General features: G+C 36.4%; 5 protein-coding genes across 8 annotated transcripts; 4 read left to right on the plus strand and 1 right to left on the minus strand.

Annotated features, from left to right (window-relative positions):
- Positions 1-6,496: 6,496 nt before the first annotated feature.
- LOC104815364 lies at positions 6,497-7,004 on the plus strand. The gene has a single exon (XM_010543727.1). It carries the CDS (start codon positions 6,548-6,550, stop codon positions 6,827-6,829), a length of 282 nt encoding a protein of 93 aa, XP_010542029.1. The 5' UTR covers positions 6,497-6,547; the 3' UTR covers positions 6,830-7,004.
- A 5,119-nt stretch (positions 7,005-12,123) lies between these two features.
- Positions 12,124-13,912, plus strand: LOC104815365 (fasciclin-like arabinogalactan protein 2). The gene is made up of 2 exons (XM_010543728.1): positions 12,124-12,804; positions 13,057-13,912. The coding sequence occupies exons 1-2, from the start codon at positions 12,207-12,209 to the stop codon at positions 13,650-13,652; spliced, it is 1,194 nt and encodes a 397-aa protein (XP_010542030.1). The 5' UTR covers positions 12,124-12,206; the 3' UTR covers positions 13,653-13,912.
- Positions 13,913-13,964: 52 nt separating this feature from the next.
- On the minus strand, positions 13,965-18,177 carry LOC104815367 (nudix hydrolase 7). Of its 3 annotated transcripts, none has more exons than XM_010543729.1 (9): positions 17,928-18,175; positions 17,384-17,610; positions 17,040-17,105; positions 16,794-16,931; positions 15,939-16,016; positions 15,416-15,466; positions 15,285-15,319; positions 15,020-15,128; positions 13,965-14,285 (listed from the first exon to the last, which is right to left on the minus strand). In XM_010543729.1, the coding sequence occupies exons 1-9, from the start codon at positions 18,070-18,072 to the stop codon at positions 14,064-14,066; spliced, it is 1,071 nt and encodes a 356-aa protein (XP_010542031.1). In that variant the 5' UTR covers positions 18,073-18,175; the 3' UTR covers positions 13,965-14,063. The 3 variants fall into 3 exon arrangements, with proteins under 3 accessions (XP_010542031.1, XP_010542033.1, XP_010542032.1); XM_010543731.1 differs by having other exon boundaries at positions 17,916-18,008; XM_010543730.1 differs by lacking the exon at positions 13,965-14,285 and adding an exon at positions 14,292-14,766 and having other exon boundaries at positions 17,928-18,177.
- A 257-nt stretch (positions 18,178-18,434) lies between these two features.
- Positions 18,435-21,630, plus strand: LOC104815368. Its single transcript, XM_010543732.1, has 4 exons — positions 18,435-20,150; positions 20,406-20,485; positions 20,696-20,960; positions 21,052-21,630. Exons 1-4 carry the CDS (start codon positions 19,397-19,399, stop codon positions 21,312-21,314), a joined length of 1,362 nt encoding a protein of 453 aa, XP_010542034.1. The 5' UTR covers positions 18,435-19,396; the 3' UTR covers positions 21,315-21,630.
- Positions 21,631-22,384: 754 nt separating this feature from the next.
- Positions 22,385-25,148, plus strand: LOC104815369. Of its 2 annotated transcripts, XM_010543735.2 has the most exons (2): positions 22,385-24,041; positions 24,484-25,148. In XM_010543735.2, the coding sequence occupies exons 1-2, from the start codon at positions 22,742-22,744 to the stop codon at positions 24,873-24,875; spliced, it is 1,692 nt and encodes a 563-aa protein (XP_010542037.1). In that variant the 5' UTR covers positions 22,385-22,741; the 3' UTR covers positions 24,876-25,148. The 2 variants fall into 2 exon arrangements, with proteins under 2 accessions (XP_010542037.1, XP_010542036.1); XM_010543734.2 differs by lacking the exon at positions 24,484-25,148 and having other exon boundaries at positions 22,386-24,465.
- Positions 25,149-25,663: the final 515 nt, after the last annotated feature.

Genomic DNA, 25,663 nt, shown 5'->3' on the forward strand with positions numbered 1-25,663 from the left:
TATATATATATATATATATATATATATATATATATATATATATATAGGGTACGTAATCGGTTTTCAATTCGGTGATATTCGCCGAATATTCGTTTTTGCATCCCCAATATTCGACCCTCGATCGGTTAGATTAAGAAAACTGATTTGAAAACAAAAATTACGGATGGAATCGATTTGGCTTTGTTTTCTAAGAATATTTCATTTTTTAGTTTTAATTATTCATTCGTCGTTACATATTTGTTTTACATTGATTATTAGAATAATGATATACGCATAAATTATTAAACATATTCAGTGAATATGTAAATGTTGAAATGTGGTGTTGGTGAAATCAGATTTGATTTGGATTTCCAACGCATGGTATGGGGTCCCCTCACCAAATATATATAATTTTACAAAAAAAATAAAACGATTATGTTAATTAAATCGCTTTATAATTGTGATTTGTGAGGAAACGACAATTTGATATGGTCCCCATCCTTGGCTCACTCGTTAGTCGTAGGTAAACAACATCCCTTTTTCGAGTTAATTAACATTTCCCCAGGCATAATTAACTGATTAACTTTGAACGAAGGGATTAGCAGGAATTAATTAAGCTAATTAATAATTGCTTTCAAGGTGCGTTGTAGCCAAAACTGCAAGCAAAACCCTACCTTGTTTTAGGTTTTTGTCTTTGTTTTTCAATTTCACCTCCCTTTGCAACTGGCCGACAAGTGGCACCTTCTTTCTTGCAAACTCCTTTTTTTTTAAAAGATATTCTATTTATCCAAAAACAAATCTATAAACTATATTTTATTTATAAATGACCGTATTATTAACAGTAAAAATTATAATTGACGTTGTTTTCGACTGAGAGTTAAAATCATAATTTTTTAAAAACTTTTTAAAAAACTGCACAATACTTGACGTTGTTTTCTTTTAGATGGAATTTGATTACCAAATGCTAAGTTGGCAACCGAAAAATCCAATCAGTGACCACGCTACCTACAACGCACGTGTGTGTGTGTATATATTCACATATATACATGCTTATATATATATATATATATGCAAACACATACTGACATACATATATATATGTTTACACAAACAAATAATACATGCCTATACATATGTGTGTATAATATATATATATATATATATATATATATATATATATATATATATATGTATATAAGCATATATATATATATGTATGTATGTGTTATGTGTATATGCATATATATATATGTAAGTGTATATGTGTATATGTGTGTGTAGATAAGCATGCATATCTTTTATGTACATGTATGTGAGAGTATGTATGTGTATATGTGTATATATGTGTAAATATGTATATTTATGTATTTTTAATTTTAATTTTTTTGGTGATGTCATAGTATTTTCCTATGTGGCAGCTGACGTATACTACTAATTGGATTTTTCAATTTCTAAGTCAGCTTCTAGCTTTTAGATTACGTAAAAAAAATGATGTCAATTTTTGAGAGTTTTTGTAATTATTTAACTCAAAATCGAAAAAAATCCTTTATTTTTCTGATAATTTTAAAGTTCATGTAGGAATTGATAACAAATTGAAGTGTTTAGACGATATTTTCTCTATCGTTTCTATTAATTTTATCAAATTCCATTTTTTATTTTATGTTATATATAGGTGCAAAATTTCATATGTTGAGTGTAAATGAGTTATTAAAATGCATTACGCAACTGAAACAAATACATTGTGGAGTCTATAATTTTTTGTAAACTTTTCTACGTATTTAAATTTTGATTAATTTTAGTTTTTGTTAGGATTTTTCAATATTATATACTTGTGGACCATTTCGCGGCATTCCCAATTTGATGCAAATCCGATCCATGACGGTTTCAACCTTTCGATCTGTGCTGTGGTAACTCAAACTAAACAATGATATATATATATATATATATATATACATACATACATACATATATATATATATATCCAATTGTTTTCGTTACACTCAAAGTGGGATGTAATATACACACACTCTTTAGACATAAACATATATAGATAACATATACACACATTATTATTCTAATAGACTGGTTTACGCATATAGTTTGATTATTTTCCAAAACAATTATCATTTTTTATATATTTTTTTATTATTGCTAAAAATTGATTAATAATTCAAGTTCATGTATTTTTTTACTCTCTCTTCCATATTTATGTATGTTAAAAGTGTTAACCAAGAATTAATTCCATACTATTCTGATATATTCAGAACTTAATTATAGATAAATATGATGTTAGGACACTAGTTCAATCATCATATGCAATGGGGAATTTTACTCAAATAACCCACTTGGGTCGCACCTATTTCAACGTACACCACCGAAAAAAAAAATTTCAATTTTAACCCATTTTTTGGTTGAAAAAGTCCGAAATACCCTTTTCTTTTTATTGTTGCGACTTTATTACGACTAACATATAACTGATATACCACTAAAATAAGACAGATGATTTTTTTGCCACTTTTTTTAGAATCAATTGCAACTATATTTAGAATTAATTACGAAGTCGTAATAACAAAGTTGTTTTCGAACGGATAAAAATCATGTATTCATTAAGGGTAATTTCGTCTTTTAAAAAAAAAGTGTTATGTTTTTTCTGGTGTACACGTGAAATAGGTGCGACCCAAGTGAGTCATTTGAGTAAAAAACCCATGACCCAATCAACTTAACCATACTATTTTTTTATTAATTTTATTTGTTTTAATCGATATATTTTAAAATTGGGAAGGGAGATCAATTTTGTAAATTTATGAACATTTTGTAAAAATACATATAAAATTGGGAAAATTAAATAAGAAAGAAAGACAAATAAAAAAAAGAACAGAATTACTTTATTGTTAAATTTCTTTTTTTTCTTGATACATTATAATGAAAATAATTTATATATTTATAAAAAAATTAACAAATAAATTAAAAAGAAAATATAGATATAAATTAAAATTGAAAATAATATCTCAAAATCTATATTTTCTTCCGGTATAATATTCATTTTTCTATTTCAACATTCCTCACAAAATTAACTTTGAGAGAATGCAAAGTCAGTTTTGAAAAGATAATGCAATAAAAAAATCCATAGATATTTTCATTATCTTTAGAAAAATCCACAAACACCAAATTTGAATTTAGTCTTTTTAGAGAGTATTACTCATTTTCGAATCAATTCGCTTAACTTTAAAGTTCTATCTTTAACTTTTTTTGTCATAACATCTCGTTTGATCTTGGAGTATTCGCACAACACCTCATTTGATTTTGGATTTTTATTCTTCTTTGAATGATTTAGATATATGAACATCTAAAACTTAAAAAAAAGATTAAAAAATAAAAAAGATATAGAGCGGATCGAACCCTGCTATACCATATAGAAATATAAAATTGAAGAAATTAAATAAGAAAGAAAGAAAAATAAAAACGAATGGAATAACTTATAACGGAAACAAATATGATATATAATATTTAACATAATATTGGTTCATTATTGTTGAAAATAATATCTCAAAATCTATATATTTTTTTGGTAAAAATCAAAATCTATATTTTCTTTCAATCAAATATTCATTTTCTTATTTCAACACATTTTAGTCTTTCGTATACACACGAGGTTTAATAATTTTATGGCCGGTGAGGTTTCGGGTTCAAAATCCCTACAGTTTTCTATATAGACATATATAGAATTTATATATATATTTTTTTCAACGATCCAATTTAAAAATGTAAAATTTAAAGTCATTACAATTATAAGCCTTTCAGATAAAAAAAAATATTTATCTTTTTTCTATTAAATGATGAACCTCTAACCCTAACCTTTTTAGTGTGTATCGCTAAATCTCAACATTCAAATTGGATTGTATTCGTTTCAGGAAATTTGAAATTAGGATTTATACCATTAAATAAATGAAACTCATGACCTTCTCTGAGAAAGATCCCAGTTCAATAATTTTGTCATCACCAAAACCAAAAGATTAATTTGTTTTACTAATTAATTTTCTCACTACTAATTAATATGCACAGATTTTTCATATATCATATGTATATGTTTTTTATAAGATCATATGTATATGTTAGATTATACTTCGAATGTTTGGTTCATTACAAAAGTAGAATTGAAACAGATTATGTGCCGGAATAACTAATGACTTTGGACATTTTAATTTTTTTTATCAGGATCGAATTCAGAACGATAATAAGCAATAGTAAGATGGTTATAAATTTCATAAACTGTAGAGAGATGGTTATAAAAAGCAATAGTTAAGATGGTTATAAATTTCATAATACAATTTATAAATAAAAATGTTACTCAATACCAATGGCCAATGACAACATATATTATCTGTAGGTCACTTATATTTAGGGTTTGCAATTTTATTTTCCATTAGGGTTACAATATAATTTTTTGTGGGATGGAGTTAATATGTCGCCAGGTGGTAATCTCAGAAGGTGGCACATGGCTGCCCACCCTCCAAGGCCTCGAAGAAACCGTAACACCAAATACAAGGATTATAATATTAGGGTTTTCTTCTTCTTCTTGATATGGTTTCCAAAAGAGAATCAATTTCAGAGGTTTTCTTTTTATTATTTTGTAAGATATATATATATATAAGTAATTTTTGTTGGTAAAACAAATGTATATTATATATATATATATATATATATGTTATATCCATCTCTTTTGACGAGTGGATTGATCAGATTCACCACCTTCCAAGCAGCCAATAAAATATAAAATCCGTATTCGGATTTTGTATCTTCTCACGTAGACACGAAACCGACGGTTTCGATTTAGGAGGAAAATTACTATTTGGTACGACTAATGTAGCTTCTATGTTAATTATATAGCTGTTAAGTCATATACATAACACAGACAAATACATTTCAGTAATCACCGACCACATAAATTTATTATTATATATATATATATATATATGTTTTAATGCAAGTTATATCCTACTCGTTCTTGATTGAAAAATTAGTAAACTCACGAATATGGGTTACAAAATATTGTTAAAAGTTTAGACCGTTATTGTTACGAGAAGAATTTGTGTAGATATAAATAAATACGGACGGTTTAGAGAATAGATTTGTAATTGTTTGGGTCGATTTGGTTTTGGTTCGGGTTCGGGTTTTGTAACGCTAATGGGTTACCATTGGATACCGATTATGAATAAAATAATGTTCGTATCATTTGTAGTTTAACATATTTATGATAATATATCTAAATATATTTTCAAAAAAAATTACTAAAAATAAAATATCATTTTGAAGTCAACAAAAGTCAACAGTTTTTTCAAAATTTTGAAGGATTCAACTACTTTGCTTAGTTGAGTTTATCATCGAGTATTTGGACCGTGGATATCCGAATTTCACGAAAACGATATAATACTTTCTTAAATTCGTGAAGACGACGACGGAGACGGATACCTCCAACAAAAATCTTATTTGTACCCACCTCTGTAAACAAAAATAGATCAAATTCATGATCTTTCCTTAAATATTTCTTTCATTTTACCAACTCTCTCAAGAAGTTAGTCGGAGACTAACAAATATAATTGTCAAGCCAATACATATATATATATATATATTCATACAAGTCATATATGAAGCGCTTAGCACATTGTTTTTTGTTTATTTTTTGGGTAAGAGCTTATATATAGCACATTGTAATTGTTGCCAATATATATCCTCGCGAATCGGGCCAGTGCAGGTCCGAGCTGTTGCTCCTCAAATCTCGAAGCAGAAACATAAAACAGCGCACTGGTTTCTGGTTTTCTTCTCACATGCATTCTTTAGTTTATAGATTTCCATGGTGGTATTCCTATTTATAGGGTTTGCAATTTGGTATTTTCCACCATAGATTATACAACCTCCTTTCCTCTTTTGTTAACGCCCTTTATACATATATATGAATCAAATCCTAATCCTAACCCTTTTTTTGCCGCATCAAGATCCAAACCCTAGCTCCAAATCATCTCTCTATTTTTTTTTTCCATTTTTTTTCATTGGTTTGATCTCTAGATCAAACCCATCTTGTTTTTCCTTCGGTTTTTTTTTTTGGCTGAAAACGTAACAATCTTAACCTTAATAAATTGCATTTCTTCTTGATTCTAGTTCTCTACTTTTACATTGTTCCATTCTCTCCGCTTTCTTGGAACTGTTTTCCTTGTGGAAAAGCTTGGTTGATTTCACCATGAATCTTGAAAACATAGTCGAAGATTGGATGGGTTCCGTTTCGTTTTTCTTGAGGAAACCAGGTTCTTGGCTTTCCCTTCTCGGCCCAACAATTCTCCACATCCTTGGAGCTAGCTTCTTACAAGTCCTCCTAACTTCATCCGCTGTTTTGTTCTTGTCCTCTTTCTTCTTCTTCTTCCTCTTCACTGTCCTGATCCCGAACCAAGAAAACACTTCCATGGCTTCAATACAAGAAGACAAGGACAACCTGCAAGAACAAGAACAAGAAAAAGAGCTGCCGATTCTTGATGAGTCCGAATCCTCCGTTAATACCGAGGATTCATCGGAGTACATGGAGACAACAACGACCGACGACATCTCCGATGATGATGATGGGTCGATCTCAGACGAGGAAAGTCTCATAGAGCTCTCCTTACCGAGCGGCCACTACCTCGGAAACTACGGCAATGACGACAATACCATCAAAGGGTACAGTAACAAGAACAAAATGTATCACAAGAACATCCAAGACTTGAGGCTGTTTGATCAGCTTTTGGTCGAAGAGGATAACCTGATCGAAATCGACATCTCCATTGGATCCATCAAGTGTTCGAGGTTTGAGATCCCAGCTTGATGGACATACTACGCTTAGTATTTTTACATCCAATGGAATATATATATATATATATATACTCAATACAATGTAATTAATTAAACCGTTGTTGTTTTTTTGCACTGCACGATATGGTGTTATGTTTTGTTCTTAATTGTTTGTTTGATTTCTGCCATTGTTAGCTACAACTCTTGTAAGTTTACCATACATATATACTTCTTCATCTTATAATTTTACCAGTTTGTCTCATTGTTTGCTTCTCACTCTCCGGTTTACTCCTCTTGAATCCGGTTAGATGCAAACCGGTCCTATTGATTAATATATATATATATATATATATATATATGTGTGTGTGTGTGTGTGTGCGCGCGCGCGCTTATAGTTGTATCACATCTATATATACAAATACTGCAAAAGACACCTTTTCGTCTGTTATTTTCGGGCTTCCCAACCTATTTCGCTAATTAAATGAGCAAGACAAAATTTCAATAATTACATCACTTACTAACTATCCTGAATATATGAATTTTGCATTCAGTAACTTTTATTTTTCCCACGTTAATTAATACTCCCCCCCCCCTCTCTCTGTTTCTAAATAATTACTTATCATTTTAGAATTTTTCACATTTTTTAAAAAATATAAAAAAAGTCTTATATACCCTTATTTAATAATAGTCAAGTATTCTATATGTATAATAATTCTACACGTTTTCATATTTTTATACTTTAATAATTATTCAACAATTAACTCAATTTTACCTTTTTTTTTATCTTATTTAATTTATCATAAAATAAATTAAAAAACTAAACTCCAAATAACTTTATATTTGATCAAATTTATCATTCATCACTATTCAAAATCCAAACAAAATCTCAAGATGAAAATGAAGAAAAAAAGAAGATAGTTTTGTGAAGAAGATGAAGACACAAAATAATTTTAATTTTGAAAGTTTTATTGGAAGAAGATGAAGACTTAAATTGTTGATAATTTAAAAAAGATAATGACAATATTTACCTTGTCACCATGCACTTTCTGTCATTCAGGGATGATCTTTCTAAGTAAGTTACAATTTATATTACATGTTTTTGTCTGAAATTGATTGAATGATTATGTCTTACATAACCTTGTCACGATATTTTCTGATATGTCTCACACTACTTTCTCAAGACAACATGGGAATCAACATACCAGAGGAATATAATGCCAGTAAATGGTGAGCCAATGCGGGAAAAAACAGGCAAGTCTCCAATTGGTGTCCCGACTGATAAGAAGATGCCAGGTCGACCCAAAAAACAAAAGAGAATAAAGGATCCCCATGAATCTCCATCAAAAACCGGTCACTTGACACGTCATGGAAGGCGAATAACATGTAGGCGTTGCAGACAAGGTGGACATGATGCAAAGACATGCAAGAACGAACCAGTGGTATGTGATTGCGACTATTATCAAATTCTGGTTTATAATCTTTCTGACAAATTAACATGTTTTGATGTACAACAAGGAGAACCAAGTAACAATGCATCAAAACGAAGACAAACAACTTCTTTCGTGCATAACAGTCAGTCCAATACACACACCAGCGTTAACTCAGACGGATGTACTTCACAACCAACCTAATCAAGTCAGACAATGCAAATATGGGCTTCCCAAACTAGCAGACGTCGTCAGCTTTTATATGGAATATCGCAGAATCGTTTTCAAATACCTCGGCCAACTCAAAGCAAAGGGAAAGAAGTTCAAGGAAAATGAAGTTCGAGGAAGTGATTGTTAAATGTTAGTTTGCTTTTATTATTTTGAGACACGAAATGTTGAATTATGCTATTTTGAGACAATTGCTGTTTTGAAACATATATTATGGGTATGTGAGTGGTCTTGGGTTTTGATGCAAGCTGCTTTGTATAAGCATTCGTTTATGCGTTTCAGTTGTAGAATAAACATACTATGTATATACATACCCAAAACAAAATTGTCTGTTCCGAAACATATATACTCAAGTCATGTTCCAAATTCAATAACTTACTATTATCAAAATAGAACAACCAACTCCCTCAAGTTCATACATAAAACTATATCAATAAACATAAAACTACATCAATAAACTTAGTCTAACATACTCAACTACATTATGATACAACAACCAAATCCATCACCATCAGCCAATTTCAACCCTTTGTTATTCATTTCGTCGATTTTGGCTTCGAGCTGTGTAATCTTAGCATTAATCGCATCACCATCAGCTATTATTTTATCGACTTCCTTTTGGAATTCCTCCATTTCTTCGATCATTGCTTCATCGACCCATTTGAAAAGATGATTGTCCTAACACATAAACATTAACAAATCATTTTCTTAACCGAAACTACAATTTTTCAGTACAAATATTACCTCCTGTGAAGCACATCGGAAAAATATTCTTCCGGGGTTGTCTTGCGTCCGAGATGTCAACTTCAAAACATGAGTTCCACATTCACATTGTTGTGGAAAACCCTTCCGAGAGCTTGATTTCGCTCTCTTCCACTGTGATTTTTTGTTGGATTTTGACGTACCGTCGGATATATTGCTCATCAGGAAAGCTTGTTAGAATCTTCGATGTTCCAGGAATCTTCGGTATTCAAGGCTGCGAGATATCGATTCCGGCACGGTTAGGAATCGACGACGGTGAAGAGGGAAGAAAAGTGCAGGGAGAGAGTACTGACTGATGGAGAGGCACACTGATTATGATTTGAAGGAGAGATGGACTATGGCGTCGGTGAGAGAGAGAGAGGTGGTGGAACATAAAGTGAGAGTTAAAGTAAAAGATAGAAACCCTAATTTTAATTTAGGGATTTTTTCGGAACCGGTTTTGTTGGTATTGTTAACCAGAGTTTAAGTTGTAAATCCTACGTGAATCACTGACGTGTCATCCAAATCATCAAAGAATTAACGAGAAACATGACAATAAACGTCGTTAGGCATAAAATTGGGAATTGACATCAATTTTACGAGTTTGGGTACTAATTTGTCACAATATAGTAGTTGAGGTACTGATTAGACACAATTATAAGTTCGGGTACTTATTTGGCACATTTCGACGAGTTTGGGTACTTACATGGGATTTTCCCTAAATAATAAAATTGGATATAGATATTCGAACTTTTTTTTTGAACCGGATGAAATTCAATTCGATTTTCAGTTTGCATTTTTTTTCTCTTGCTAAACCAATCCAAATCCAAAGCGAAATTATTCGATGATTAATTTAAATGTGTTTTCTTTGGAAAAAGTATATACGATTAATTGCCTTATGCATACAAATATTTTAAATATGGTTTGAAATAATATAAAAAAACGGATATTTGAATAAGAACCCGAATTATTAAGAGATGCGGACGACAACGACAATTTTATTTTGTTAATTATGATTTGGTAGAACTAAACAATTGAAGTTGAAATGAAGAAAAGTTTGGAGAAAGAGCCTTACCTACCGATCCATGAATAAATATGCAAATGGAAATTGATTCAAACGTGTAAACTAACTTAAATAAACACACACACACACATATACATATATATATGTATATATATATATATATATGTATATTTATATATATATAGAGATAGAGAGAGAAAGAGAGGTATGGGAAACAAATTAAGCAAGAGGGTTTATACTAATCAAATTGAAGTACATTGAAGTCCATTGTCGCAATTCTAATTATACAGCTAAGTTATTACCAAGACTGCATTGATTCAAACGTCCAAACTAACTTAAATTATTGCAGTGTACACACATGTATGTGTGTATGTGTGTGTATGTATGTATGTATGTATGTATGTATGTATGTATGTATGTATGTATGTATGTATGTATGTATGTATGTATGTATGTATGTATGTATGTATGTATGTATGTATGTATGTATGTATGTATGTATGTATGTATGTATGTATGTATGTATGTATGTGAGAAATAAATTAAGCCAAAGGGTGTATTAAACAAATCAAACACAATATAACCAATGAAAAAAAAAAGCATATTAATTAGGTTAACGATCTTATCGATAAGAATATTCATAGGAGTTATAGATTATATCTCAATGGTTATATTATAATGCAGATTGTACTTTAAAGTTTTCTTTTTGCCCTAACTTTCTCTAATAATGGTGTCATTATATATCTTATACAAGAAATTATGATAGAAAAAAATGATGAGATGCCATGGCTTTGGTCGCAAGATACAGTTAATTTGTCTCCACATTAATTATCCAAAAGATTAAAAAAAAAAAATCAATCTTTATATTTCTGATTTGGATATTTCAATTTTAGAAAAAAATTGTATCTTCTCAGTTTTGTGTCGAAATTCGGTTAATTTCACATTCTCTTAACGTTCCATTTGAGTTAAATTTTTATTAAGATATGCTCATTTTTTTTAAAGAATGTTACACTTTTACTCCGTTATTTTTAATTATATTTGGATAGTGTTTTGTTAATTCGATTTGAAAAAAAAAATCACATAACATAGTCGATTTTAAAAATAAATACATGTTAATCTTCCTATCGACCGATTTGCTATATATACAAATATCCATGATTAGGCAATCTTTATATTATTAAATTTATATTTTGAAATATAAATTAGATTGATTAAATTTATATTTCAAAATATTTTTATATAATTATTTATAATCACTCTCATGTGGGGTCTTATCTATCTTTTTCTCATATCAATTGGTTGGCATTTCAATCATCATATTATTAAAAATTCGTTATATTATATCCATTGCATGACAAAAAAAAAAGATCCATTAATTAAACGATTAAATTATCACAGGAAATTTGCGGTTGGTTTAATCAGAAACTTGAGAGCCATCATCTGCTGACGTGGACAAACTTTTCCACTTCTCTCAGGACACCGTTCGCTTTCACTGTTCACCTTCACCACCGACAGTTGTGGGACCCATAATTCCGTATTTTGTTTTCGTTATATATTTTTCATATGATATTTTATTCTTAATTTCTCTCGCCAGAAAAATTTTATTCTGATTTTTCCGGTGGGTGTACCGCAAAAGAATAAAATATGATTTTGGTGGAACCATTTAAAATATTATAAGGTAAGATATACTGTTTCATAAAAAAAAAGGTAAGTAATACTGCTAAGAAAATAGCCAATATAACTAATGACGGTTAATATAGATTAAAAATGATTCGTAGAAATATATAAATAATTATTTTTAAATGACGAATATACGTCCCCACAAAGAAGAGTGTCGGCCAGTCTAGAGAATTGTAGGAGCTGTGTATCATCTGCTGACGTGGCAGTATACGATACGTTCTTTATAACATCCACCACTACGTCGCCTCACAAATCACCGGCCCTCCTCCTCCTCCTCCTATTCCTCTTCCTCCGCCGTATCTCCGCCGACAATGGCTAATATCCGGCAACCCACCACCGCCTCCGCCGTGACCTTCCTCCTCCTCTGCCTACTCTTCTCTTCCTCAAATGCCCATAACATCACAAGAATATTGGCCAAAGACCCGGATTTCTCCACGTTCAACCATTACCTAACGGCCACTCACCTGGCCGACGATATCAACCGCCGTCAAACCATCACCGTATTGGCCGTCGACAATGCCGGAATGTCGTCGATCTTATCAAAGGGTTACTCACTCTACACGATCCGAAACATCCTCTCTCTTCACGTACTCGTCGATTACTTTGGCGCCAAGAAACTCCACCAGATCACCCACGGGACAACCTCGACGTCGACCATGTTTCAGGCCACGGGCTCGGCCCCGGGGACTTCGGGTTACGTTAATATAACCGATCTGAAAGGGGGGAAAGTCGCTTTCGGTGTCCAAGACGATGACAACAAACTCACTTCTCACTACGTTAAGTCTGTTTACGAGAAAGCTTATAACATATCTGTTCTTCAGATCAGCCAGGTCATGACTTCTCCCGAGGCAGAAGCTCCTACTCCGAGCCCTAGCGATTTCAATCTCACCACCATTCTTGATAAGCAAGGTATCTGATCATGAGCTCTGCATTTTCGCAAGAAAAGAGTGTGGTGATCTGTTTTTTGACGTTAAAGTCCAAACTTTGCTAACGGAAAACGTTAACTTCATCTGATATAAAAGAATGACAAATTGAAATGTTCAGTTGCCTTGATCATGTTCATGAGCTCTGCATTTTCCAAGAACAGCGTGTGGTGTTTTGTTTTGGACGTCAAAGTGACAAACTTTGCTAACGGAAAACGTTAATTCCGTCTGATACAAGGATGCAAGGCCTTCGCCGACATGTTGACGTCGACTGGAGCGGATAAGACGTTCCAGGACACGATTGACGGAGGGTTAACGGTGTTCTGTCCGACTGACGGCGCAGTCAACAAGTTCATGGCCAAGTTCAAGGCTATGACGGCGGCGAACAGAACGGCGTTAGTGTTGTACCATGGAATCCCTGTTTACCAGTCGTTGCAGATGCTGAGGTCCGGTAACGGCGCCATCAACACTCTGGCGACGGGCGGAGACAGCAAGTACGATTTCACGGTGCAGAACGACGGCGATGACGTGACGTTGGAGACGGACGTTGTAACGGCGAAGTTAACGGGGACGTTAAAGGATCAAGAACCGTTGATTGTGTACAAGATCGATAAGGTTTTGTTGCCCAGAGAGATTTTCAAGGCGAGCGTTAAAGAAGCTCCGTCGCCGAAGCCGAGCAAGAACAAGAAGTCGCCGGAGGAAGACGCCGACGCTCCGACCGATGATTACGACGCCCAAGTCGCCGACAATAAAAACGGCGTCGCATCGACGAACGGTCGGAGTTTCTTGACGGCGATCGTCGGATTCTGCCTAGGAGCTGCTATGTTCGTATGATAATGAAGAGTGAGGTGGGTCTGCGACACGTGGCATATGTAAGATAATCGCCTCGGCGGGAATCTTGCCCTTTGGGGGTTGCTTCTTTTTTTTTTTTTAAATCCTTATTTAAAAATCATTTTTTTGTTGATTTTTGTGTGGAGATTTCGAATAATAATTAGTCCACTTGTCAGTTGCTTGGGCTTGTCGGTTTATATTGGGATTTGTTTGTAATTCTCTGAGCTGTATATCCAAAATGCATTTAATAATTAAACAAATAATATTACTATCCATGTGTTATGCATATGCATTATCATTTTGGATGGTTAAAAATGTTTCAAATAGAATTCAAACTTATAATTCAATGAAAAATATCAATACATATATCCGTACAACCAATAGCAATAGTTTTTCATATTGGACTTGAGTTATTTAAAGAGAACTTGTCTCTTGATCACGTGCACTGGTGATCTGGTTCACGTGATCGCCGTTGCAGTACATGTAGCTTTTGTGGCCCTTTGAAGTAACCGTAGAAACCGGAGAAAAACCGCTGTACTGGTTTTCCAGTTTCTCGAGACAGATGTTGGCCATGTATCTGAACATCTCGTTCTTCTGGTTGAAGGGTTGGTCTACGTATTCATGAACCTGCATCCACTGAAACAGGAGAAGCAACCAACCGTTACGTTCTAAACTCGGTTTGAGGTAGGAGAGGGTGCGGGACCCGGAATTCCGAGTACCCGCTCGGTGAGTGTGGTATCCAAAAATTTTGGATACTCATCCAGCGGCAGGATGAGTATGAGATCGATGACAGTGAGAGGTCCCGACCATTTAGGTTCAAGTTTGGGTTTTCGTCGGCCGATTACCCATATCCATGGATAGCCCTAGGGATTTAGGGTTTTGAAAAAATGTGGAGGACAGATAAGGGAGGAGGCGAAGGGGGCAAGAGGAAGTGTCGTGAGGAGGCGAAAGTGAGTGAGGCAGTGCCGCGGTCAGTGCGAGGGGGCTCACTATTTGTCCCTAGTCGCCCCCTCCTCCACCATCGGTACACGTCGACATCTCTCTTTTCTCCCCTCGGCTAACACCTCACTACTATCCATGTCTCTGCCGGCCTTGCTCTTGCCTCTCCACGAGTAAGCTGATGGAGAAACACGAATGACTGAGACTGAGGTCGGTTACAACGGAAAACTCGGGTATCCGACCCGTGCCCACCCTACTTTGAGGACACAAAACATCAAGAACATCCTATCCTATGCGTAGAATCTTTAACAACAAAAATGCGGACGAGAAATAACAAAAACCCGTTTTTGGTTCATATTGATATGCTAAACGATTTTTCTCCATTGTTGTGTGGATTCAGTAAGAACAGTTTGTGTAGGAATATGTTTTACCTGAGCAGCCAAGATCTCCGAATCTTGTTTGTCTATTTCGTAGGAACAAGCTCTTAACACGCAAAGGAAGAACAAATCCGATTTCCCGAAAAACGAGTTGTGGCTCTGCCTGAGAGACACGACGCAGTTAGAGGATGAGAAAGAAGCAGTGAGAAGAAAATCAGACTAGGAACAGAAACATGATGCATTTGAAAGACAATGTTTGGTTGCAATTGAAAATGGCAAAATCTTGCTTAAGATAAGGCGGTGAAGCTGTCTTCATTACCTGAATGCTAAGACTTCCACAAATTTTGTATCGATCTGAAACAAACGAGAGCACGGGATTCAGATTATAACATTATATTAATGATCCGAAAGCAGAAAAGTTTTCAGGTTCCGGGTGCCAAAAATACGTACACCAGTCTCTTCTTTAACTTCCCTAACCGCCGCTTCGCAGATATCCTCGCCCTGTGGACCGGAAAGTTATTATAGTCAGGACAATAGCAGAACCAAACCAAGAACTACCTAGTAACCTAGGAATGTGATAGGTTCGAGAACGAGCCTATAGTAAAAAACATTTCTTTGGACATGGATAGTGTCATCTACACAAGATGCTAACGACAATGCCCATTGACCGAGATTAACCCGGTTGCTGTTATTCGATTTATGGTTCTCTTTGGAGAGGCTTAGAATAAAAAGTTCGTTGTCCGTAATATAAGCTTTTGTTCTGTAAACCCTAATGAAAGGGTAGGTTCATGTAAAAGCTCTAAAAACTTGCAGCCTAAATCTCGGGAAATTATTGCAATCAACAAAGTAGATGGAGCCGAGATTCTTAGGAGCTCCCCCTTGCAAAGATCGGTTCATGTAATGATTCACAGTTGTAAATATTTCCCGGAGAAGATAAAGATCGGATCACAACCGGAAATCTCATTTCGCTCACCTGGTTAACAACTCCGGTAGGCAACTTCCACACATTTGTCCCTCTGAAAGCACCACCAGTCTCTTGGACAACAAGTACCTGCATATGGAAATAGTTCATCCAGCTAATTTCGTTAATAACCGAATGACTGAACTGAATAACATGTAACCGTAACCGCATCGAATACGATACAAAATCCGAATGGCTATATATTTTTTTAAACCAAAAGAACTGAATAAAAAAAATAAACGAAAAACCAAAAATTTCTTTGAAAATTGAGTAATTTTATCCATTAAAACTAAAAAGTAAACCCAAACTGTATCCGAATCGAACCGTATTTATAGTTTTGCTACCATTGAAATAATTGAACCGAAACTCAAAATGGCCACCCTATTCTTTAGGTTCTCATGGTTGAAGAACCCAACCCACAGTATGTTACAAACAAAACAAATCATGGAGGAAAAGGGATAACACAACAAACCACTGGATTATCAAAATGGTCCATGATCATTCTAATCCAAAATTGAATCTCTCTGATAAGTGTCCCACATTGGAAAAAGAGAGGGATTTGGGGGCAATATATAAGGAAGGTCAAACCTCTGCTCTGAAGTTAGATTTTGTGGTGGAGTTTGGGTCTTGATACCAAATGATATAGTTTGGACCCTCCACCACAAAAGCTAGCTTAAGAGTGGAGATTTGACCCTCTTTATATATTGGCTAACAAATCCCTCTTTTTTTTCAATGTGTGACACTTATCAATCTCTCTCAACCAAAATCCCGATATCTAGTTCCAGATACATTTCTTGCAATCTGACTCTTTTAAGTCCCATTGAGAATAAGAAAACTGCGGGAGGTAAAAAAAAAGTAATTTTTTACCTCTCCATTGGGGTTAAGGACAAAAGCACCAATGCCTACACGATGAGAAGCATTGGCGGGGATAGTATCGGGACGCTCTGAGATCCAAGTTACGAGCATCAAGTATTCGGGTTCAGCATGATGGTATCTGAACCCTTCCTGTATAAAAACAACCAAGAAAAACCTTGTTCAACAACATGAAACCGAGATTTCGCCACGGAAAAGTTAACGGGAACACATTTTTCCAGTGACCATACAAGTCTCTACCTTAACTGCAGCCTCAACAAGATTGGCAAGACTGATTGGTATCTTTATCCAGATTCCCTTCTTTCCCTGCAAATTGATGTCTGGATCATCATGCTTATTCAAAATTTGTCAAAGTCTAGAGTCCATTGCAAGGGAAACTCAAGTCTATGCAGAAGAATGAAACAGCTTATTTTCGCACAAACCAGGTTCCATTTCGATTTCAAACATGGGATTTTCTATCCAGAGCTGATTATTACAGTCAGTAGCCAAAGATCACAGCTGAAGAACGTTTTGATCAGTATTGATCATGGAACAGAAATCATCTAAAAGCTTTTGATTGATCCTCAGTCAACTATGATTAATACCTCTTGCTTCCATTTTAGAAGTGATGCCTTAAGCTTTACGGCAAAATCCTCGGCATCCATGGGATCTTCCAAATTTACAGTGACGCCATCATAATTGTCGTTTACACCTGTAAGAAACTGGATCTGTTGAGCTCCTCCACCATCAATGAAAATCTCCTTCTCCACTGACAAAGGGCATGTTGAATCCGACATTCTTCTGATCAAGAACGGAGATCTGTCTCTGACAACTACATATCATCAGGACGAAGAAAAACATGATTTTGTCAGTAACCCATGTCAAGAATTTTCGACCCCCGAAATTAGGATTCCGAATTTCGTTCCGGGAACATCACAAATGCCCTAATTATATGATATCCACGAACGACTCGAAAACCCCATTTCAGATTTCAAGTCCTGTCCGAACGAACATTACAGATTTCCCTGATTATATCATTCCAAGAGCTAAAAACAGAACAAACCCATGATTCCATTTCTTCCATAGAAACCAAAAAACTAGGAAAAATCCGAATTTGCGAACAAGGACACAAAGTACCTGACTATCTACCTTGGAGAACGCCGACTTTTCTATGATCGAGGGAAGAGGGAACAGTGTTGGAAAACGACGAGAGGCTTCTGATGGGAGGCGCGTACAACGAGTAGATTTTCGGGGGCTTCAAAATTTCAAGACAGAATTTCCAGGATTGATGCATTCTTCACCGGGTCTTTATAAATTGTCCCCAGAGAGTTCCGTTCGGTCTTTGTTTAATACCAAAATAGAAAAAGTTTCGGTCTTTGTTCATTTACGTTTGAACTTTGAAAGGAAATTTACGTGTAGTTTTGTAAGATGTTTCTTGGTCTTCGACTTTGAACTTCATTACCACTGTCGTGGAAGGTTCCCGTAAATTGTTGATCATTTTTCCCGTTTTTCAAATTCGATTATTTTCGTTCTTATTCCATTTTTATTTAAAAGTATACAAATTTCCAAAGAAAATTTTACATTTGGGCGAGTCGACCAATTTCCAAAAATACCAACTTCTTTAATTTATATATTATATATATTGGGCATTTTGGTCGAGTTTGTTGGGCCTTGGGCCTTCAATTTGTTGTGCTTATCGGGCTTGAGTTTATTGGGCTTTTAAGCCTTTAGTTGAACCTGATTTAGTTATGGTTTACCGCCTTTGAACATTGAGTTTATTGGGCCTTTAGTTCGTTATAGTATTGGGCCTTTATCTAATGTTTAAAGTTTGGGCCATTGAGTTTTGGGCCTAATTTAGTTGTGGGGCCTATCAATCCGGCCAATCGAAGCTTCATTCATGTCAGCAAGTCTTCAGATTGCTTCGCGGTTTGGGAAGGTTCACCTCAAACTCCAGAAAGATTTTTTTTTGGTTGTTTTTTTTTTGTTGAGTATCACAGAGTTGTATAAGTTAATCATAAATAATCTGCCATTGATTCGGAATGCGTGTCTGTCTGTCAGATTCTCCGTGTCTTGTCTTTCTCTCGTCAACTTTCTCCTCTTCCATGTAGTTTCCTTGCTCAGATCAGATTCTCCCCGCATCGCGCTTTCTCCGCTTCATTGTTTCATCAGCCTCGTCTTCCACGATCTCGCCGGCGATTTCCGACATTGGGTCGCCGTCAGAGTATGATTTTTCGGCGATTCTCGTGATCAAGCGTGGGGTGAAGTGAAATGGGTGTGAGTTAGCTAAACCAGAGCCTGATTTGGTTTTGTCTCTACTGGGTCTACTTCGCCGTTGTTATCCGTCTCTGTGTAAGCCTGGGTTCGCAGATTTGGATTCAGATTCAATCTCTCTCGTTCGCTCCTAATTTTAGCTGTCCTCGTTGGATGAGCAGAAGGTCTGTCCATGTCTGTTACAACTGAAGTTCTATTTAGAGGAAGATCACAGTTTGGAAACTGGGTTATGTTGGATTTGGTTAGATAGAAGCGGCCATTGTTGCGATTTCTTAGCTGTAAAACCAAGATTTGGGGCTGCCCATAATTAGGCTGTTATCGCCCAAAAGTAGGTAAAATAGAGGAACATGATAGAACAACAAGATCAGATTGGGGAAGAACTGGATGAGACGGATCTGGAGGCTTTGACAAGCGCTCCTCTCAGAGACACTCATAAGCTTCTGTCTCATTTCTCAGGGATGGTGAGACAGAGAGCTTATATATTCGATGGACATGGGAAGTATTACAACAAGGAATGGGACCTTGCTGAGGGAACTGGGAGGGAGTTTTGTTGGTACCATGTCGAATTACCAAAAGGAAACCAGAAACTCTCTCAGTCTGCTCAGTATCTTATCGACGCTCTCTGCCCGCCATTGAAGCTTCAAGACATTCTTTCGCTTGTTAGTAACGGACCCTTTTGCGGGCACGTTGATGGGGCGCTCGTGTTTAGAGTTAATTCCCCTGGCCCTGCTGCCAGCAGCTTTACGTTTAGGATTGCTGCAAGGATAACTCAGAATTCTGTGATCACTGTGTCTTTAGGGCGTGTTCCTAGGTTAGGGTTCTCGCCAATGAGCCAGTCTCTTCTCTCGGAAGTTCCTAGTGTGGAGACTCCGTCTTATTATAGAGGAGGGCAGAATAAGGAAAGGAGTGGGATTGTGATTGAGGAGCATGTTCTTGAATTCTTACTGACGATGAACCATTCTGAGGAAGCTGATAACCCTGTCCCGACATCTGTTTCCAACCTAGTGGTTCACATCATTGATACACACGTTGATCAGCTTCAAGATGTTGTGACTAAACTTGAGATCGAGTTGGATGCCGTGGAAATAGAAATGGATAGAGGTGAGTTATCTGCTCTAACATGTTGCATTCGTCCTCGAACCTTATCTTTTAGTTTGTTGATCCTCTTTCTGTCCGAAAAACGCTTCACATTAGCACATGTATTCTTCGTGTGCCCTCTCTGGATATCGTGGGAAGACTTGGGATCATGATCCCTATGATTCAAAAGCAAAAAGTTGTGTCTATGATGAATATTACTTGGTTATTTGCAACTCTTATTATTTGCTGATTTCGTACCACTAATCTACTTCTTGTCAGGTGGATTTGCTCTTAAGAAACAGATGCTGGATGATAGAAGATTCCCCAAGATTCATCTGAACTTACAGCGTCTCCTGCAGGTAGCTTTTTGTACCAGTTTCTTCTCTCTGCATCTCCGTAGGATGTCTCAAGGACAATCTTTGTGTTTGTTTCAGATAAGCTAGAATAGAACAATCGATTGGAAGACCGGAAACTGCACTAAGAAACACTGTTCCACATGAGTGGGGTCTCCTGCCCTTGCAGTTACAAACCCTAGCTTGTTTGCTTATACCCACTTCCTTTCTCCTCAGGTGATTGCACATGGAGAACAAGTATTTCCAAGAGTCAAGGAAAAATGTTCCACAAAACCCTGGTTTCTACCCGAAGATATTAACTCGTTGGAAGAGTTGATTGGGCGATTGAGACGGCTCAAAGAGAACGTGGGCTTCATAGCAAACCGTGTGACTGCAATCCAAGCAGGTCTAGACAGTTGGCAGGCTGAGCAAATCAACAGAAAGCTCTATTACCTCTCTTTTCTCTCCATCATCTTCCTTCCTCTATCCATCATAACTGGAGGTCAGAAACCGAAACCCATTATGCTTCCTGTTTCATATGTGAAGAGAAAGACACTGAAACACTTAACCTCTCTGCTTCATGTGGTTGCCAGTTTTCGGCATGAACGTTGGGGGAGTTCCTTGGACAGGACAGGACGATCCAGACCTGAGAGACGGGTTCCGAAATGTGATGTACATCTGTGTAATAATGCTTCTTCTTGTGTTGTGTTGTTTCGCCTTCCCGGCTCTGTATACTAGACTGTCTTCTTGGCAAAGAGTGAGAGCCATGAAAAGAAGCTTGTCTCTGAACAGAAGACCGTTCCAGATAAGACCGAACTCTGTCCAAGATCGACGACGAGGTTACCTTAGGATCTAAGGTATTGCAAGAACATCGTCTGTTTTCGTGTTCTGCTCTGTCTTCTTCAAGAACCAAAGCAGGTTTCTGAGCTTTCTGAGTAAAACCCAGTTCTCCAATCTCTTCGACATGAGATGAACTCGTCACTGTCTTGTGTATGGAACAAAGATTCTGTTGTCTTCGGGAGTTGCGGAGTGTACGGACATGTGTTTCTCTTGCCACTCTGTGTTTTACCATGTACCTGAGACACTGGTTCACACATGTTTCTGTTGTGTAGAATCTTTGAGATACTGTATAGTTAATTCTTTTAAATCTTTATAAAATTTTTTTTTTTTTATTTTCCGAACTTTGGAATTTGTTTCATTTTATTTCATTTGGAATCTATGATTTTTCACAAAAAAAAATTTCTTGGTGGATTCTTATGGATTCAGTTTCTTCAGATAAAATAAATTTCAGATTAGATGAATTTGTTATATGTCTTGATCATACTCATAGCTATCTAAAAATAAACAAAATAAACGTCAATAGATGCAAATGATTTCCAATTTCCAAAAAAGAAATATTGTGCAATCCATTTCAATTTTTTTTTAAAAGCAACTTCTTTTATAAAATTAATTCAAATCAAATACATCATATCAATTTCAAATATGTAATGTTGTCATAATTTAATTTCAGATATGCCCTTTTTGGGGTCTCATAGTATTACAAAATTCTAGATTATTTATACTTTGTTTAATTTTTTTATTGTATAGATATTTTCCTGACATTTATTGTATTTTTTAACAATAAATATACCTTTTAAAATCTAAATTGAGACAGTTCATTCATTTGCATAACCAAAAAAAACTTCTCATTTAAAGTTGCAGTCGCATTTTACTATTTACTGCATAATCATAGAATGGCAATTAGTAAACCCATATAATTACCCAAAAAAGTCAATGATTAGATGCAATCCAAATTCTAGTCATACTAAATTACATCTTTGCCCTTGTCGGTGTGGCTCGCGACTCCAGAATCTCCCTCAATATCCACCGTTGATTTTCCCTCACGTCTTAGAAATAGACACGTGTACGCATCTCTGCTCTCTCTCTCTCCCTCGGGAGAGTGCAAACACTGACACGGAGAGGAAATCTCGCGGTCGAACCCACAGGCTCAGCATCTGCAGAGAGAAACGGGAAAGAAAAAAGAACACGGAAGAGCAATGTTCTTCGATTTCTCAGCTCGACTCAGTGCTCGTTAGAGGTGGGTTAATACCGAATTTCAGGCTCTAATCTCTCGTATTCTCTTCGTTCCATTTTCAGATCTGCAAGCTCTAAATTTTGCGTCGCCGGATTCATCTGTATCTCTCGAGATCTGTGTTTTTCTTAGTGTGATTCTTGAGCATTTAGATTTGTGGTTCTTGTTTGATTCGTGGTGATCGATTCCGTAAGCTTGTGGGTCGGGAGAATATGTTGGGTCGATCTGCATTTTCGAGAACCGGAGGCTTTCGTCCGGAGAATTTAGGGCAAAACGCCCTAAACTTGATCGGGAACATTGGATTCTCGTTGTTTGTTGTCGGAGTCTTGGTGTTCACCATTATCGCAGCTACCTATGAGCCGGAAGACCCGCTTTTCCACCCATCAAACAAGATGACCACTTTCCTTACATCCACATCCAATGCCACATTGAAAGCCGACGACACTGTCGTTAAGACCGGTGAAGATTTCATGGCGGTCAACCAAACTGCCTTCTCTGCGTTTATCAACATTACAGATGTTGAGAACACTGACAACACTTCCGACACTAGCCAGTTGGATTGTGATGCCAATAGTCCCATTGATTGCAAAGATCCTGAGGTTTTCCATTTGATGATGAAAGCTACTATAGAGAAGTTCAAGGACATTCACTTCTACAAGTTCGGGAAACCGACTCCTGGGGAAGGTGATAATACTTGCGATATGGCTTGGAGATATAGGCCTAAGGATGGGAAGACTGCTGCATTCTACAAAGATTATCGTAGGTTTGTGATAGAGAGATCCGAGAATTGTACAGTCAGTGTGATGAGCATTGGAGAATATCATTCGGGTGTGAATGCAAGGAAGCGGAAGAAGAATCAGAAACCTGGGTTTGAGAAAACTCCTGGAAAGAAAGACGATGATTTCTCGTTACCAGTGGTTGGTGAAGCGGTGAATGATTCCCTTCCCGTGATTGAGTCGGAGAATGCATTTAAACAGGGTAAGTACTTGATTTACGTGGGGGGAGGAGACAGGTGCAAGAGCATGAATCACTACTTGTGGAGTTTCTTGTGTGCATTAGGTGAAGCTCAATACTTGAACCGTACGTTAGTGATGGACTTGACTCTGTGTCTGTCTTCGATCTACACATCATCCGGTCAAAACGAGGAAGGAAAGGACTTTAGATTTTACTTTGATTTCGAGCACTTGAAAGAGGCGGCTTCAGTCTTGGATCAAGTTCAGTTCTGGGCAGATTGGCGTAAATGGCATAAGAAAAATGGGTTCGGCCTTCATCTTGTGGAGGATTTCCGGGTCACGCCCATGAAGCTTGCTAATGTGAAAGACATGTTGATAATGAGAAAGTTTGGTTCGGTAGAACCAGATAACTATTGGTACAGAGTTTGTGAAGGTGAAGTAGAATCCGTTGTACAAAGGCCTTGGCACCTACTATGGAAATCAAGAAGGTTGATGGAAATCGTGTCTGCTATTGCGTCGAGGTTGAACTGGGATTACGACGCTGTCCACATCGAGAGAGGAGAGAAAGCAAGAAACAAGGAGCTGTGGCCTAACCTCGATAAGGACACTTCCCCGAGTGCCCTGTTGTCCACCTTGCAGGACAAGATTGAAGAAGGGAGGAATGTGTATATCGCAACAAATGAACGGGAGATTTCGCTCTTTGACCCGTTGAAAGATAAGTACACGACCCATTTTCTCGACGAGTACAAAGATCTATGGGATGAGGGGAGTGAATGGTATTCAGAGACGATGAAGCTAAACGGGGGGAACCCAGTCGAGTTGGACGGTTACATGAGAGCCTCTGTAGATACAGAAGTGTTCTTGAGAGGGAAGAAGCAGATGGAAACTTTCAATGATCTTACCAATGACTGCAAAGATGGAGCTGGCACTTGCAATGCTGCATCTACCTAATCTCTCTCTCCTTCAACAACTAAATTCCAGGTTCTTTCGTCGACAGTTAGGAGAGAAAGCAAGAAACAAGGAGCTGTGGCCTAACCTCGATAAGGACACTTCCCCGAGTGCCCTGTTGTCCACCTTGCAGGACAAGATTGAAGAAGGGAGGAATGTGTATATCGCAACAAATGAACGGGAGATTTCGCTCTTTGACCCGTTGAAAGATAAGTACACGACCCATTTTCTCGACGAGTACAAAGATCTATGGGATGAGGGGAGTGAATGGTATTCAGAGACGATGAAGCTAAACGGGGGGAACCCAGTCGAGTTGGACGGTTACATGAGAGCCTCTGTAGATACAGAAGTGTTCTTGAGAGGGAAGAAGCAGATGGAAACTTTCAATGATCTTACCAATGACTGCAAAGATGGAGCTGGCACTTGCAATGCTGCATCTACCTAATCTCTCTCTCCTTCAACAACTAAATTCCAGGTTATTTCCCTAAGCCCTTCTCTCAGATTCGGTGTTTGTTATTTGATAGAAAAGCTTGTTTCACTTGTTGTTTTTCCGGTTCTTGTCCATGCAGAATTAGCTTTCCATGTTCCCACCTTCATTGTTCCACTCTGTTCTTTAATGAATCTTTGCGTGTTCCTCCCTCTTGTGCTTCTGTTCACTGTGTCCTGTAAGAAAGAAACTGCTACTACATCTCTCTCTTGACGCAACCATTCTGCTTTATATCCAAGGCCAAGGGAACTCATAATATGACATGCAAAAGTCGTTGTTTGGAAAATCAGCTTCGGTAAAAGTGAAATGACAAATTTACCCTCTAAATTTAGAGATTTTGTATTGAAAGTTAAGAACCCATCTTTACGAGGACTAACGTGGATATCAATTTAAATCACAAAGCATGGCGATGGGTCGAGCTCTGGTTCGGTGGGGCCGGGGTATGGGGAAGAAGAATCGGATAGATGGGAGTTGGCGCCTTTTCGTGGCACGTGTGAAATACTTGTTCCACACGTGTGCACTGAGTGCTATTAATGGTGGCTTATCGGGTTAAGGTTCGGTTGGATGCGATTTTAAAAAAATTATAATCGTTTCGTTTTTATATTGGATTCGATTTAAATTTAGTTGGGTTATATTTGAATTTTATTATTTTGGTTTGGTTGTGATAAATATATTTATTTTTCCTGTTAATTTTTATTTGTTTTGATCTGAGTTTAATTTTTTTATTTTAAAAAAAATTATAATTA

The sequence above is a fragment of the Tarenaya hassleriana genome, unplaced genomic scaffold (assembly GCF_000463585.1).
Source record: "Tarenaya hassleriana unplaced genomic scaffold, ASM46358v1 Cleome23, whole genome shotgun sequence".
NCBI lineage: Eukaryota > Viridiplantae > Streptophyta > Magnoliopsida > Brassicales > Cleomaceae > Tarenaya > Tarenaya hassleriana.

Coding starts and splice junctions, on each gene's coding strand:
- LOC104815364 (XM_010543727.1), top strand. CDS start 6,548: ATGGAGACAACAACGACCGACGACATCTCCGATGATGATGATGGGTCG.
- LOC104815365 (XM_010543728.1), top strand. CDS start 12,207: ATGGCTAATATCCGGCAACCCACCACCGCCTCCGCCGTGACCTTCCTC. Junction 12,805..13,056: donor CACCATTCTTGATAAGCAAG/GTATCTGATCAT, acceptor GTCTGATACAAG/GATGCAAGGCCTTCGCCGAC.
- LOC104815367 (XM_010543729.1), bottom strand. CDS start 18,072: ATGCATCAATCCTGGAAATTCTGTCTTGAAATTTTGAAGCCCCCGAAA. Junction 15,129..15,284: donor GTGGAAGTCTTAGCATTCAG/GTAATGAAGACA, acceptor CGTGTCTCTCAG/GCAGAGCCACAACTCGTTTT. Junction 14,286..15,019: donor CGGAGATCTTGGCTGCTCAG/GTAAAACATATT, acceptor CTCCTGTTTCAG/TGGATGCAGGTTCATGAATA.
- LOC104815368 (XM_010543732.1), top strand. CDS start 19,397: ATGATAGAACAACAAGATCAGATTGGGGAAGAACTGGATGAGACGGAT. Junction 20,151..20,405: donor GGAAATAGAAATGGATAGAG/GTGAGTTATCTG, acceptor ACTTCTTGTCAG/GTGGATTTGCTCTTAAGAAA. Junction 20,961..21,051: donor TCTATCCATCATAACTGGAG/GTCAGAAACCGA, acceptor TGTGGTTGCCAG/TTTTCGGCATGAACGTTGGG.
- LOC104815369 (XM_010543735.2), top strand. CDS start 22,742: ATGTTGGGTCGATCTGCATTTTCGAGAACCGGAGGCTTTCGTCCGGAG. Junction 24,042..24,483: donor CGCTGTCCACATCGAGAGAG/GAGAGAAAGCAA, acceptor GTCGACAGTTAG/GAGAGAAAGCAAGAAACAAG.